Source organism: Muntiacus reevesi, chromosome 9 (assembly GCF_963930625.1).
Source record: "Muntiacus reevesi chromosome 9, mMunRee1.1, whole genome shotgun sequence".
NCBI classification, from domain to species: Eukaryota; Metazoa; Chordata; class Mammalia; order Artiodactyla; family Cervidae; genus Muntiacus; species Muntiacus reevesi.
The window spans coordinates 49,547,977-49,560,354 of record NC_089257.1 but is presented as its reverse complement, the minus strand read 5'-3'; the positions used below and the strand labels follow the sequence as shown (position 1 = coordinate 49,560,354).

Below are 12,378 nucleotides of genomic sequence, written 5' to 3'. Positions count from 1 at the left end.
AGAACTGGGCCTAGGATTAGTTCAGTCCATTTCAGTGCAGCATTCCCTGAATATAACTTAGGCCTCGTGCATTTTGCTAGGCATAAGGTTACATTGATAAATATAGTACGCTGTCCCCACATCCAACCCTAGCATCTCTTTTCCTTCTTTCCTTGCTTTGTTCTGAACAGAGTAGAGAGAATAATACCATTGCTCAGAAAACTCTCACGCCCTGAACAACACTGCATTCCCATGGGTGGGATGAACTAGACCAGTTCTTCCCTGAAGCAACCTCTATCCAGACCCTCCTGGACAGATCCAGGGCCACATGGTTGCTTAGGTAACAAGACACTAAGGGTTTGGTTCAGTTACATTCAGGTTCAAACTGCAGTCCTACCACATGTATGATAGTAAGCAACTTAGAAAACCTCTTCATTTTCAGTGTCCTTATCTGTAAAATGGAGATAATAGTAATTTAGCTTTCAAGTGGTTATAATGAATGAATGAAGTATATGTAAAGTGCTTAACTTAGTAACTGGCTCGTTATTAATAGGAGCTCAGTGAATGTCAGTTCCATTATTATTATTGAAGTTATTGTCATTATCGTTTCTTAATACTCTACTGAAATGGGAGGGAAGTCTATATTTGAATGTAAATTGCCTTAAGTCAGCAATGTACAGTTGCCGACTGTAATTTGCCAGTGCTTCTCACTGGCAAAAGGCAAGCAGATAAAGGAAATGTGCCAAAAAAAAGGAAATGTGCCTTAGGCCTAGACCAATAACTTTCAATTTTTTTGATCACAGCTTATGGATATAAAATGTATTTGTTACTGTATGTATACATATACATTTGTATATGTATGCAAAATGTATATAGACTATAACAAAAGTTTCACAAAACAATATTCATCTATATACCACAAGCAGTGCACCTACCTTTTTTCCGTTCTAATCTGTTTCACTTCTTTAAAAATACAGTTTGACCTACTAAAATCATTTCACAAACCACTAAGGAGGACTCTGCAGTTTGGAAACACACACCTCCAGGTTGGTGTTAGCATGCTCAGGACACGTATTTGACACCTGAGAATCACTTAGGAAAATAAGTAGACCTCACCATCAGTACCTAGTGTCATACCTTTGGGTAACATGATTGCCAGATGGAATTACAGTTGTTTAAGTCCTGTGTTGGCCCTATATCAGTACAGGCTGTTTTCTCATTGCTGATTTTCTGCTCGGTGATAAATACTTGGCAGTTTTTTCGTTAACGAGGCTTTGTTTGAGAAAGTACTTAATTATTTTAAAGTGTAATATCCCTTTTATTCTTTCAGGGCAAATAACTGAGTTCAGGATATAGTAGAGAACCACAGCAGCTCACATGTATCAATTTTCAAAAAAAACACAATCAACAAATGTTTGCAGTACCTACATTTCAGGCTCTTAGCATGGAGATAAGACTATTTGTGAGGAATTCCCTGATAGTCCAGTGGCTAGGGCTCTGTGCTTTCACAGCTGAGAGCCCAGGTTCAATCCCTGATTGGGGACCTAAGATCCCACAAGATGCATGGCACAGCCAGCAACACCAAAGACGAAATGTGATTAGGTCTTTGCCCTTTGGAACACACAATCAAGTAGAATAAGATGTGTAAATAATCACAGTGTGCTATGGGATCAGAGTTCAAATAGAGCTCTCTACAACTCTAGAGACAGTCAGGAATGCTTTTCAGAGTTTACATTGTTCCTGGATCTTAAGGAATAAGGAGTTTGTCAGGTAAAGAAATGGGAGAGGTCATTCTAGGCTGAGGCACTAGCGTAAGAAAATGATATATTTAGAGAACAATATCTCAAAATCAGGGAACCAACCACTTAGGCGTCACTGTAAGGAAGCGCTGACTGATCTGTATTTCAGTACGAAAGCTCGGAACCTTGACAGAAAGGAGACTAGTAGGCTCGCACACGGGAGGCCTGTGCCTTTTCCAGGTCTTTGTTCTGTCTTGTAGCAGCATTTTCTGTGTACCATCAGCCAGCACCTCTGCAGCCCTGAGCTTTCTGACTTCTTTTGGCTACTGAAACCCTTCATTTCCTGTTTCCACAGGAGTGAGGTAGAAATGAAAGATCATGTCTGAGGATTTTTCTTTTATCAAATTATGTCGTATTTTATGCAGTTTTGAAATAGATAGCTTAATTATCCTGCCATTAATGTTTTCAATCCGTAGTAAGTACAGAATCCTTTTCCTTAAGTGACTTGAGCAGTTCTTTTGCTCAGGAAGGAATATAACTGTGACTTACTTCTCACCATGTTTGTTATTACCAGGTAAAGTTTGCCACAGTCACGAAGCACTTTCTATCAGAAAAAAAAAAATTACTCAAATTACAAAAGTATTATCTTTGATACTACCTATCATTTTGGTGCAAGTAAGGATTTTAGGAGAAGTCATTATGTCAGCCATCACAAGCTATATTTTTTGTGGCATTGGGTATTGTCACAGGATCATAAATTTTTGCTGTACATAACTATCGGCTTACGGAAAATAAATGGAATTTCCAAATGAAAAGAGAAAAAAGAAGATAGTGTGGCAATGCTTACTGCTCTACTGCAAAAACATGCCCTTTGTTATTCCAAATGGTTAGTAGAGCTTCAATCCTGATATGATGACCTTGCTCAAAGAATAAACATGTCATATAGCAAATCGTATTTGCGAATCAGTCAGCCTCATTAAGTACCAGAACCAATGTATTCCTAACATTCACCCCCTCCCCAAATTCCTTAATTTTATTATAAAAACTTGTTTCTCACCAAATGACAACCTCTAAAAGCTTATTCCATTTGGTATAATTTTTTAGTGGCACTCTTTGCTGTGCTGTCCATTTCATTGTGCTTATAATATTTATAAACAAGTGCTGAAATTTCATTTAACAGACACTCAGTTCATCTTTTTGTGTGATTGTTTATTTGTTAATCAAATAAGCTTTTTATTTGTTAATCAAATCTTCCGCTTTTATTATATTTACATTTTCCCTATTGTTAATTTAATTTTTAAAATTAACCTGTTCTTCTCTTATGCAATTTGCTCTGATGTTTGCTGCTATGTACATTTCATTCCTCCTTCCTTCTTTAATTCTGCCTACCAGTGCATGGGTACAGAGATAAATGTTTTACTCAGTCCAATCCCAAATCTTCAGCTAAGGGAAGAGTCCATAATCAAGGTACTGTATTATTGTCCTGATGTATCACTGCTTTTAACCATCTTCATGTGAAGGCATATGTTACAAGTGAATTTTTTCACATTTGTTTGTCAAATCATTTTCTTTATTCTCATCCACATTCTGAATTTCCTCTGTGACTTCATTTACAAAAAAATTAACACTTGCCACAGTATCTAAGAAAACTCATAGGTTATAATAGATTCATCCATGTTAAGCAGAAATTGCAAAACGTTTTCTTGAGAACTGGTCTTCTGACCCTATAGATGCTTATAAAGAGAGAAGCAGATGTGACATTATCATGGTGACTTCTGGTCACCTAGAAACATGGCTTGATTTAATATTTGTCAAAGATTAATTTCTCAAAGAGCTAAAGAAGGCACTTTAGGGAAGCAGTAGCAGTGTTCTGTACCCCTGTGACTCCATTGCCAGCCTGACACCACAGTCTGTGGGCATTTCTAAGGACCTCTGTCAAATTCAAGATGTATTATATGCCTTTGTGTTTAAATATTTAATATTTGATGGTCTAACTTGCATATAAAATGCTTGATTTTTCTAATTAATATAATTAAGGTTAACTTATGAGATTCTTCCTAGTAGCTTAGCTTCATCTTTCCCTTAGAAGACATCTGCTTCTGACTGTCCCTCTTAAATAAAGCCTCCTAAGAGTGAAATGTGCATTACTAAATTTATAACTTTTCACTGTTTTTCCTGGATACTGGGAAAAAAGATAAAAATATAATCTTTACTGACTTAAAATTACATCATTTTGGCATAATGTGCAAATATTAATTCTAAATCCAGCCTCAAATTTTAGTGGGCTTAGTAAAGTTCTGATTTATTTCTTAGTGTGGATTTCTTATTGAACTGACTAAAGCAGAAGAATGTTCCTTACTTCTTTCTTGAAGCCATGAGGAATTTACTCCCATGTTCTCTTTCCTAGGCTTCATTATTACCTCCTGCCCACATTTTTTTTTTTTCCCCTGCCCAGCCCACATTTTTTTCTTTCCTAGTGTCAGTGCATTGTATTTATGATCTCAGTATGTATTTATAAATACTGAATTTACATCAGTATGCAAAAATAGAATTGACTTGCGTGATTTCTTAGGTTCCTGTGAGCCAAATGATTTTTGAGATGCTATGCTGAATAATGCTTATATGATGCAGATGACCAATATGATACGTGATTACTTAGATGAATTAATTTGCTATTACCTCTAAAACTGTACCCGCAGAGCATGCATCTTTTTTCCTATCCAATGGCATTCTCACATCAGATTATCTCACTCAACTGTTTTGACTTTTGTGAAGGTGTTTGGGCAAGTCTTCGCTCTAGCACTCGCCTGATCAGCTCTCCAACATCCTTTATTGATGTTGGCGCCCGGCTGGCAGGCAAGGATCACTCGGCCTCCTTCAGTAACAGCACTTACCTGCAAAACCAGCTCTTGAAACGTCAAGCAGCCCTTTATATATTTGGTGAGAAGTCACAGCTAAGGGTAAGATTTCTTTTTCTCACTTAGAAACTTCTTGGATACAGGAAGGCAGCTTCTAAAACTTATTTCATAAACCAATTTTCCTAGAATTTTTTTTTTTTGCAGCTTGGATTCTTAACCTGGAGTTAATAATCAATCTCAAAAGAATTAGCTCATGAATATGTTTGCATATGTATGTCTACCTGTACTCATATAGAAGGAGATACATATGCATACACACATGCATATTTATTACCCATGAAAAAAGTGCTTATTCATAATCATTTTCTTTTTTTTTTTATTGAAGTATAGTTGATTACAATGTTGTTAATTCCTATTTTACAGCAAAGCAATTTGATTACACACAATGTGTACATTCTTTTTTTAACATTCTTTTCCATTATGGTTTATTATAGGATACTTTTTTTAATTGGAGGATAATTGCTTGAGGCTTCCCTGGTGGCTCAGATGGTAAAGAATCCACCTACAATGCAGGTGACCCAGTTCGATCCCTAGGTTGGGAGGATCCCCTGGAGGGCATGGCAACCCACTCGAGTATTCTTGCCTGGAAGAAGCCCCGTGGACAGAGGAGCCTGGCGGGCTACAGTCCACAGGGTTATTGAGAGTTGGACACGACTGAGCCACTAAGCTCAGTGCACACATGTATACAGTCTGTTTTTAATATTCTTTTCCATTGTGGTTTATCACAGGATATTTTTTTTTCTCTGTGAACTCTCCACATCAGTGGCTCTTTATTTATTTATTTTTCCATTTATTTTTATTAGTTGGAGGCTAATTACTTTACAATATTGTAGTGGGTTTTGTCATACATTGACATGAATCAGCCATGGAGTTACATGTATTCCCCATCCCGATCCCCCCTCCCACCTCCCTCTCCACCGATTTCACAGGATATTTTTAATTGGAGGATAATTGCTTTACAATGTTGAGTTAGTTTCTGCTGCACAACACCATGAATCAGATACAAGTATATATGTATTCTTTCCCTCTTGAGCCTCCCTCCACCGCTCTAGGTCATCACAGAGCACCATGCTGATTTCCCCATTATATACAGCTTCCCACTAGCTCTGTTTTTTACATGGTAGTGTATATATGTCAATCCTACTGTCTCAATTCACCCTGCCTTCTCCTTCCCCCACTGTGTCCACAAGTCCATTCTCTGTGTCTCTATTCCTGCCCTGCAAATAGGTTCATCAGAAACATTTTCTAGATTGATATATATGCATTAATATGCAATATTTTCCTCTTTCTGACTTACTTCGCTCTGTCTGACAGATTCTAGGTTCATCCACATCACTACAAAATGACCCAATTTTGTTCCTCTTAGTGGCTGAGTAATATTCATTGTTAATGGGTAAAGAAGTTGTGGTACATGATCATTTAGAAAGTCAGCATAAACATCAAGACTATTAGGGAGTATACATTTAAAAGGAAGAAGGCTATTCAAGCTGTGGTTTTCCTCTCTCAGTTCAGCTTCCAGAATCTGTGCCCATGGCAAACAGATGTTTCTGTTCTTTGTAAACCTATTGATAAAGCTGTAGGAAGGAAGAAGAGTAGAAAGAGGAGTATGGCACTGCATATGGAAGCAAGGGAAGGCCAAGATTGTATTTCTTAGGTTACAGAGACACATGTCCTCTAAGACATGTCAGAAAATGTAAAATATTAATTAGCTGATAATCAACTTTATTCTTACTTTTCAATTATCATGCTAACGAGCTTCACTGTGCTCAAGTCCTCTAAATTGTAAAGACAGTCTTTATCTCCAAAAGCAACATTAATTCTTCTGGATTTAATGTTTTGCAATTCACACATTACAAAATAAATTTCATCATTACAGACAGGTGTGTGGGAAATAAAAAGTATTTGTTAATTAAGAAATCCTCTCAAGTTTAGTCCAGGGATGCAGTGAGCACTGGACAATCTAGGCAGACCTTCACTTGAACTGAAGAATGGAGGCTGCAAGCAGGATCCCTCAGGCTTGGTCCAAAGGATGCCAGAGCCTGAGTCAGCTCCTCTGTGGCAATCTAGCTTTGCTGGCACTTCTCCGGCTGCCTGGACTGCTGTAGTGACTTAGTCTCCAGGCTTTAGGGTAGAATGAAACCACTGGGTAATGCTCAGTTTTTAAATATGCACGTGTGTCTTCTGATACAGCAGGTAATCTTATGTCCAGAAAATAATTGGGACACTTTTCGACAGTAGCCCAGGGAGGCCTGCACAGCCTCCTTGGCACCAGTGTCTTTCCCAGAACACAGACTTTTCACACTTAACCACTTATTTATGACCTGAGTCACTCCCCAAGGTTTGTATCCTGAATGCTCATCTCTGCCATTCCCTTTGCACATCAGTCTTCAAATAAGCTGTGTGATCAGGCATATACAAGTAAAAAAGACTGGCCACTTAAGACCCTTCCTTCTTTCCTCCCTCCTTTCTTTCACCAATACAATATTATATTTAAAAAGCATAATTCCATAATCCCAAACATAATTTCTGGCACATTAGTTATTGGGATTTGTGTGTGTTCCATTCACATTTTGTTTTTTATTGAACTCCATCTATAGATTGCAGGTGCATGTCTGTTTGATGTGTGCCTCAGTCTAGCCAGCACAGTGCTTCCTAGTTACAGCTCCACACCTTTTTCTCCCAGCAAAAGGAAACACAGGAGACCAGTAAGTGAGAGTGACTTATTCTAAATAATCTGGAATTGGCTTTATTTACCATTTTTAATTCATATACTTTAATATCTTGGTGACAAATTCCTTATAACCTAACAGTGTGTGTCTCAACACTATGGTTGATAACTCCTGCTTTATTAGGTAAGTATGAAAGTGTTATTCTGTCAGTCGTGTCCAACTCTTCGTGACCCCATGGCCTGTAGCCCGCCAGGCTCCTCTCTCTGTGGAATTCTTCAAGTAAGAATACTGGAGTGGGTTGCCATTCCCTTCTCCAAGGATCAAACCTGGGTTCTCCCGCATTGCAGGCAGATTATTTAACGTCTGAGCCACCAGGAAAGCCTCTTAAGGTAAGTATACCTAGCTCAAGTGTAGATGGGAAATAGAAAAGAATCTAGTTGTCCTGAAAAATAAACTATTTCTTATGTATTAGAAGTTGTTTTTTTTTAAATTTCTATAACACTGTAAATCAATTTAGTAGAGTATACTTCAATAAAAAGTTTAAAAAATAGAGTAGATAACAAAAAAAGACCTGCTGTATAGCACAGGGAACTATACTCAGGAATATAAATGTTCAAATATCTGGGTAAATATATCTGGATCATAATAAATGTTTTAAATGGTATATAACTTTTAAAGTAAAGCGAAAGTTTAAAAAAACTCGAAAATGTGACTGAAATTTTACACGTAGATGATAAAGAAACCAAAATATCCAACAATTTGGAAAATTATCCAATGATTGAAATAATTATGAAGTCTATTATATTATACAACATGGAAACATGTTATGGCTTGAGATAAAGAACCTAGCAGTATGAGAACATGAGTTCCTTTCTGTTTTTCTTTATTATCTGTATGTAAAATTACAGTAGCATACAGCTTTTTTATTTTTATTTTTTATTGAGATGTAATACAATCCACTAGGGGATTTTTTCCTACATTTTAGAGTATTTCTTTAGGGTAGCTCCCTTAAGGTAGAATTACTAAGACAAAGAAACTTTTTTTCTTAATATATGTTGGAAATGCTCTTTAAAGGAAAAAAATACTTGGGAGTTTTTGCTTTTTATTTGAAAACTTTTATAGGCCTTGAAAAAATACTCTCGCCAGTATAAAACATGAAATGGACCCTATATATAATCTTTGGCAGCAATTTTGCTTAGTTGTGGTAAAATACAAATAACATAAAATTTACTGTCTTAACATACACTTTAGTAGTGCTAATCACATTCACATTATTGTATAGTCAGTCTTCAGAAAACAGATGATCCAGTTTCGAGTAATTTGGGCAGGATATGAAGAAAGTGAAAAGAACATGAGTAAATTCATTCATTCTTTGCCATAAGAAGCTGGAGAACTTTTAAATCTTCAGAAGTAGGCAACTAGATTATCAGAATAAACTATTTCAGTGAGCCATCAATTTAGCGTTCTTTAGTTAATATTGAAAACTCACCTGGAAAAACTCCATGTGGATTAAAAGTACAAAAATTCCATATGAATTTTTGAGTAAAAGTACTCAAATAAATATAGATTGAAATATATGTCATATTGAGTGGAAAAAATTGTCCATAAGTTAGAAATCAACAAAGCCTCTCATGTTTTACTGTAAATCATTTTTTTATTATTGGCTTTAAAAGAATAGCTACAATATTAGTAGTCTTAGGACAGTGAGACAGTGATTTCTATTTCCTTCTCAATGTTTACTCTGTTTTTTTCATTTTCACAGTGGCTATGTTTTACTTGCATAATAAGAAACAAATGTGTATGTCTATAAACTTTAAGTTGTAGAGCTTTGGAATCTCAATAGCATATTACCTTTTAATTGTAATGCACATGTTAGGGAGATTTAGTTTACAGTGTGGGATTAGTCATGCATCATTGGTTCCTCTTTAGAATTCCCAGTTCATGGCCTTATAAGAAAGTGAAAGTGAAGTCTCTCAGTCGTGTTCGACTCTGCGACCCCATGGACTATAGCTTGTCATGCTCCCCTGTCCATAGGATTTTCCAGGCAAGAGTACTGGAGTGGGTTGCCATTTCCTTCTCCAGAGGATCTTCCCAACCCAGGGATCGAACCCGGGTCTTCCACGTTGTAGGCAGACGCTTTACCGTCTGAGCCACCAGGGAAGTCCTCATGGCCTTATAAGTAACTTCTATTTGGTGCTATAAGCTCCATCAGATAGATTCCAGTCTACAAGTAGCCTTTTCAAGTTCTCAGAGTGAGAAATCAAGTCAAACCACTAGACCTTACTGAATATCTCTTTCCAGCAATACTGACACATTAGCCGCACAAGATTGACCTTCTTGACCCACTGCAGCCCCTGCAGCTCCTTGGCCTCAACTGACTGTATATTATTAAGCATTGCCCTGTTGAGAACATTGCTCTTTTACCTGTTGCACTTCATCTGCCTAATTCTCTGCATCTTCATCCACAGAACTTCAAGTTAGAATTTGCTTTAAATTGTGAGTTTGTGCCTGTTGAATATCATGACATCCGACAAGTGAAAGCCAGTTTCAAAAAGCTGATGAGGGCTTGTGTTCCAAGTGCCATCCCTACTGACTCAGAAGTGACCTTCCTAAGAGCCCTGGGAGACTCTGAGTGGTTCCCACAGGTAATATTTGGAGCAGCCTATCTTCTAACTCAAGAGAGTCCCAAGGGGATATACAGAACTGATATTTGAGGAAAAGAATATTGTATTCCCCACTACCTGACACTCTCCTCTCCTTGTGTGCCCTCTGTAAAGGCCTTTCAGTTCCAGGGCACCACGTGATGTAGGAGGTGCAGGGGTGGAATTCTTCTTCCTTGGGTTTTTCTCTGTTACTGAAATTTGGTCTCCATAGGAGGCTAAGAAAGATTATTGTTTTTAGGTGGAAACTTTTTGATATGTAACAAATTTAATCAACATGTATTTATAAGGCTTCTGGTCTGTCATTAGCAGAGTGATAATCCAGGACAGAACGTGACTTCTATGTGGCTTCAAGGGCCTTTTCCTCTTACTTTCTCACTTTCTTTTTGTCTCTACCTGTTCCATCTCTCTGGATTTTGGATTCATCCCCCAAACCAGCCCACCAAAGGCACATTGGATGCCCTGAAGCCTTCTTAAAGTTTAGGAAAAACCATTTATCCTTCCTTCAGCTAAGTTAGTCTTGTGATGTTTTCAATTGAACTCCTATCAAGAAATTAAGGAAATAGGTATGCCAGCACATAACCCACATGTCTTCCAAACCACAGAAAGAACGGTATTTATGACATGCATGTTTCAGACACTGATGCAGACATTTGGCCAAGAGCCTCTCTGCAGTACACCCGTGTCTGTAGGCCCCTCGTGCTTGTTCATTACTCCTTCTCCCCCAACAGGAGTGCACAGCCCCTCTCTCCCCCGTCTACATCAACCTCCAAGTCTCCGACCTCTTTTTCTTCCCCCTTCCTTGCTTGAGGAGGAAAATGGATTGTTTCCCACAGTACACGGGACTAAAAAGGGGAAAAAAAAAAAAAAAAGCCAGGAAATGATATAAGCACCCAGGGCAGTGACTATTCTCAAGGTACTTAAACTCTAGGAAAACAGCCACATATATAATTAGCTATAAATCTGTATGAGGCTGTGTTAATTACTGTTAAGGCAATTCAGTATACTTTGAAGTAGCCATGGAAGCTGAGCAATCAGTATTCCCCTTCTGTTCCTAAGCTATGAGCCCCAGCCCCAAAATATTCCCACCACTCTACCTATCCATCTGTTTCTGCTATCGTGCATTCTGCTCCTTACTTCATAGTGGATCCATATCAGAAATTAGTGACTAAAAACAATGGAAAACATTGCCCCACTTGGGATATTGGCAATTTAAAAGTTTACTTAGAGCAAATGCTAACTAAGCCCAAGAGAATTCAGGCCTGGTAATAGTTGTGTTATAGGAACTTTTGGGTGAGGAGCTTCCCATTTCTGCAGGGTACACGTGCCTTGTTGCTGTTTTTAAAATAGCCTAGCTCTTTAAGATATGTTGGTGGGGGTGTTTAAATTCCAAGTTGGGTTCATTCTACAAATTATGTCAAGTGAGGCTTTAAAAAGTTTTTTTAAATCAGAATGTTACACATTTAGTTTTGAGATCTATATGCTCTGCTCACAACCTAATTGTTCATTAGGGACTCTGAGTAATTGGCTTGGCTCAAAAAGCTGAGCACAAATGCAAGTTTTCTGCTCATTTAATACACAATACAAATACTTAAGTGTACAATTCACATTTGATAGAAGCAATATCTTTTATAATTTCTCTAGGGAGATGCATTTTATATATATTTTGTAATATTTTTCTTTCACCTAAGATTTTTGGTATGGATATTTTCTCTAATATGAGAGGTTTCTAAAATTTTAAAAGTGTACAGTTCAGTTAACATAAAAAAGTGAAAAATACACTTTAGTATATTTACAAAGTTGTGCAGCCCTCTGAGATAAAACATACTATATCATTTAATAAGAAATTTTAAATCCAATAACTGTATTGCAAGGGCCACTTAAAAACCTGTCTTTGCCACTCCGTAGAATTATAGCTCTTCGGTTTTGAGGGGAATCTTGTGAGCTCAATTTATTTCATTATATATCCCTTGAACACATTGTTTTAAATTTTGTCATTGTTTAATCTTGATTTTGATGAAGAGTTTTAATTGTCTAAAATTTATATGATTCTTTGTTGTTGAAATATTTTATTCCTAACTTGTTTGATTATCTAAGGTTGATAGCAGGTGTGTCTGTTCTTGGCGCTCAGAAAGCACTCGGTCTAAATGTGGCCTCTGTTTCTTTTTCTTAGCTTCATAGGATATTGCAGCTGGCTGTGGTTGTTTCAGAAGTACTTGAGAATGGTTCCTCAGTTTTGGTGTGTTTGGAAGAAGGCTGGGACATCACTGCACAAGTAAATTATTAAACCATATTTTCTGATAGTTTTATATTTGTGTTTCAACTGAATTATTTTAAAATTCTGCAGGTGAATCTTTCGTATAATGACTAATGTGTTTATGGACAGAGAAGGTCCTCTGTTAAGCAGCACCTG

General features: G+C 37.2%; 1 protein-coding gene across 3 annotated transcripts in view; it reads left to right on the top strand.

Annotated features, from left to right (window-relative positions):
* SBF2 (SET binding factor 2) overlaps nucleotides 1-12,378 on the top strand; it is a 481,299-nt gene that overhangs the window by 433,433 nt on the left and 35,488 nt on the right. For all 3 annotated transcript variants that reach the window (XM_065944986.1, XM_065944985.1, XM_065944984.1), the window contains 3 exons: nucleotides 4,494-4,678; nucleotides 9,774-9,950; nucleotides 12,139-12,240. In XM_065944986.1, coding sequence (XP_065801058.1) covers nucleotides 4,494-4,678; nucleotides 9,774-9,950; nucleotides 12,139-12,240 — 464 coding nt within the window. The remainder of the gene's footprint in view (nucleotides 1-4,493; nucleotides 4,679-9,773; nucleotides 9,951-12,138; nucleotides 12,241-12,378) is intronic.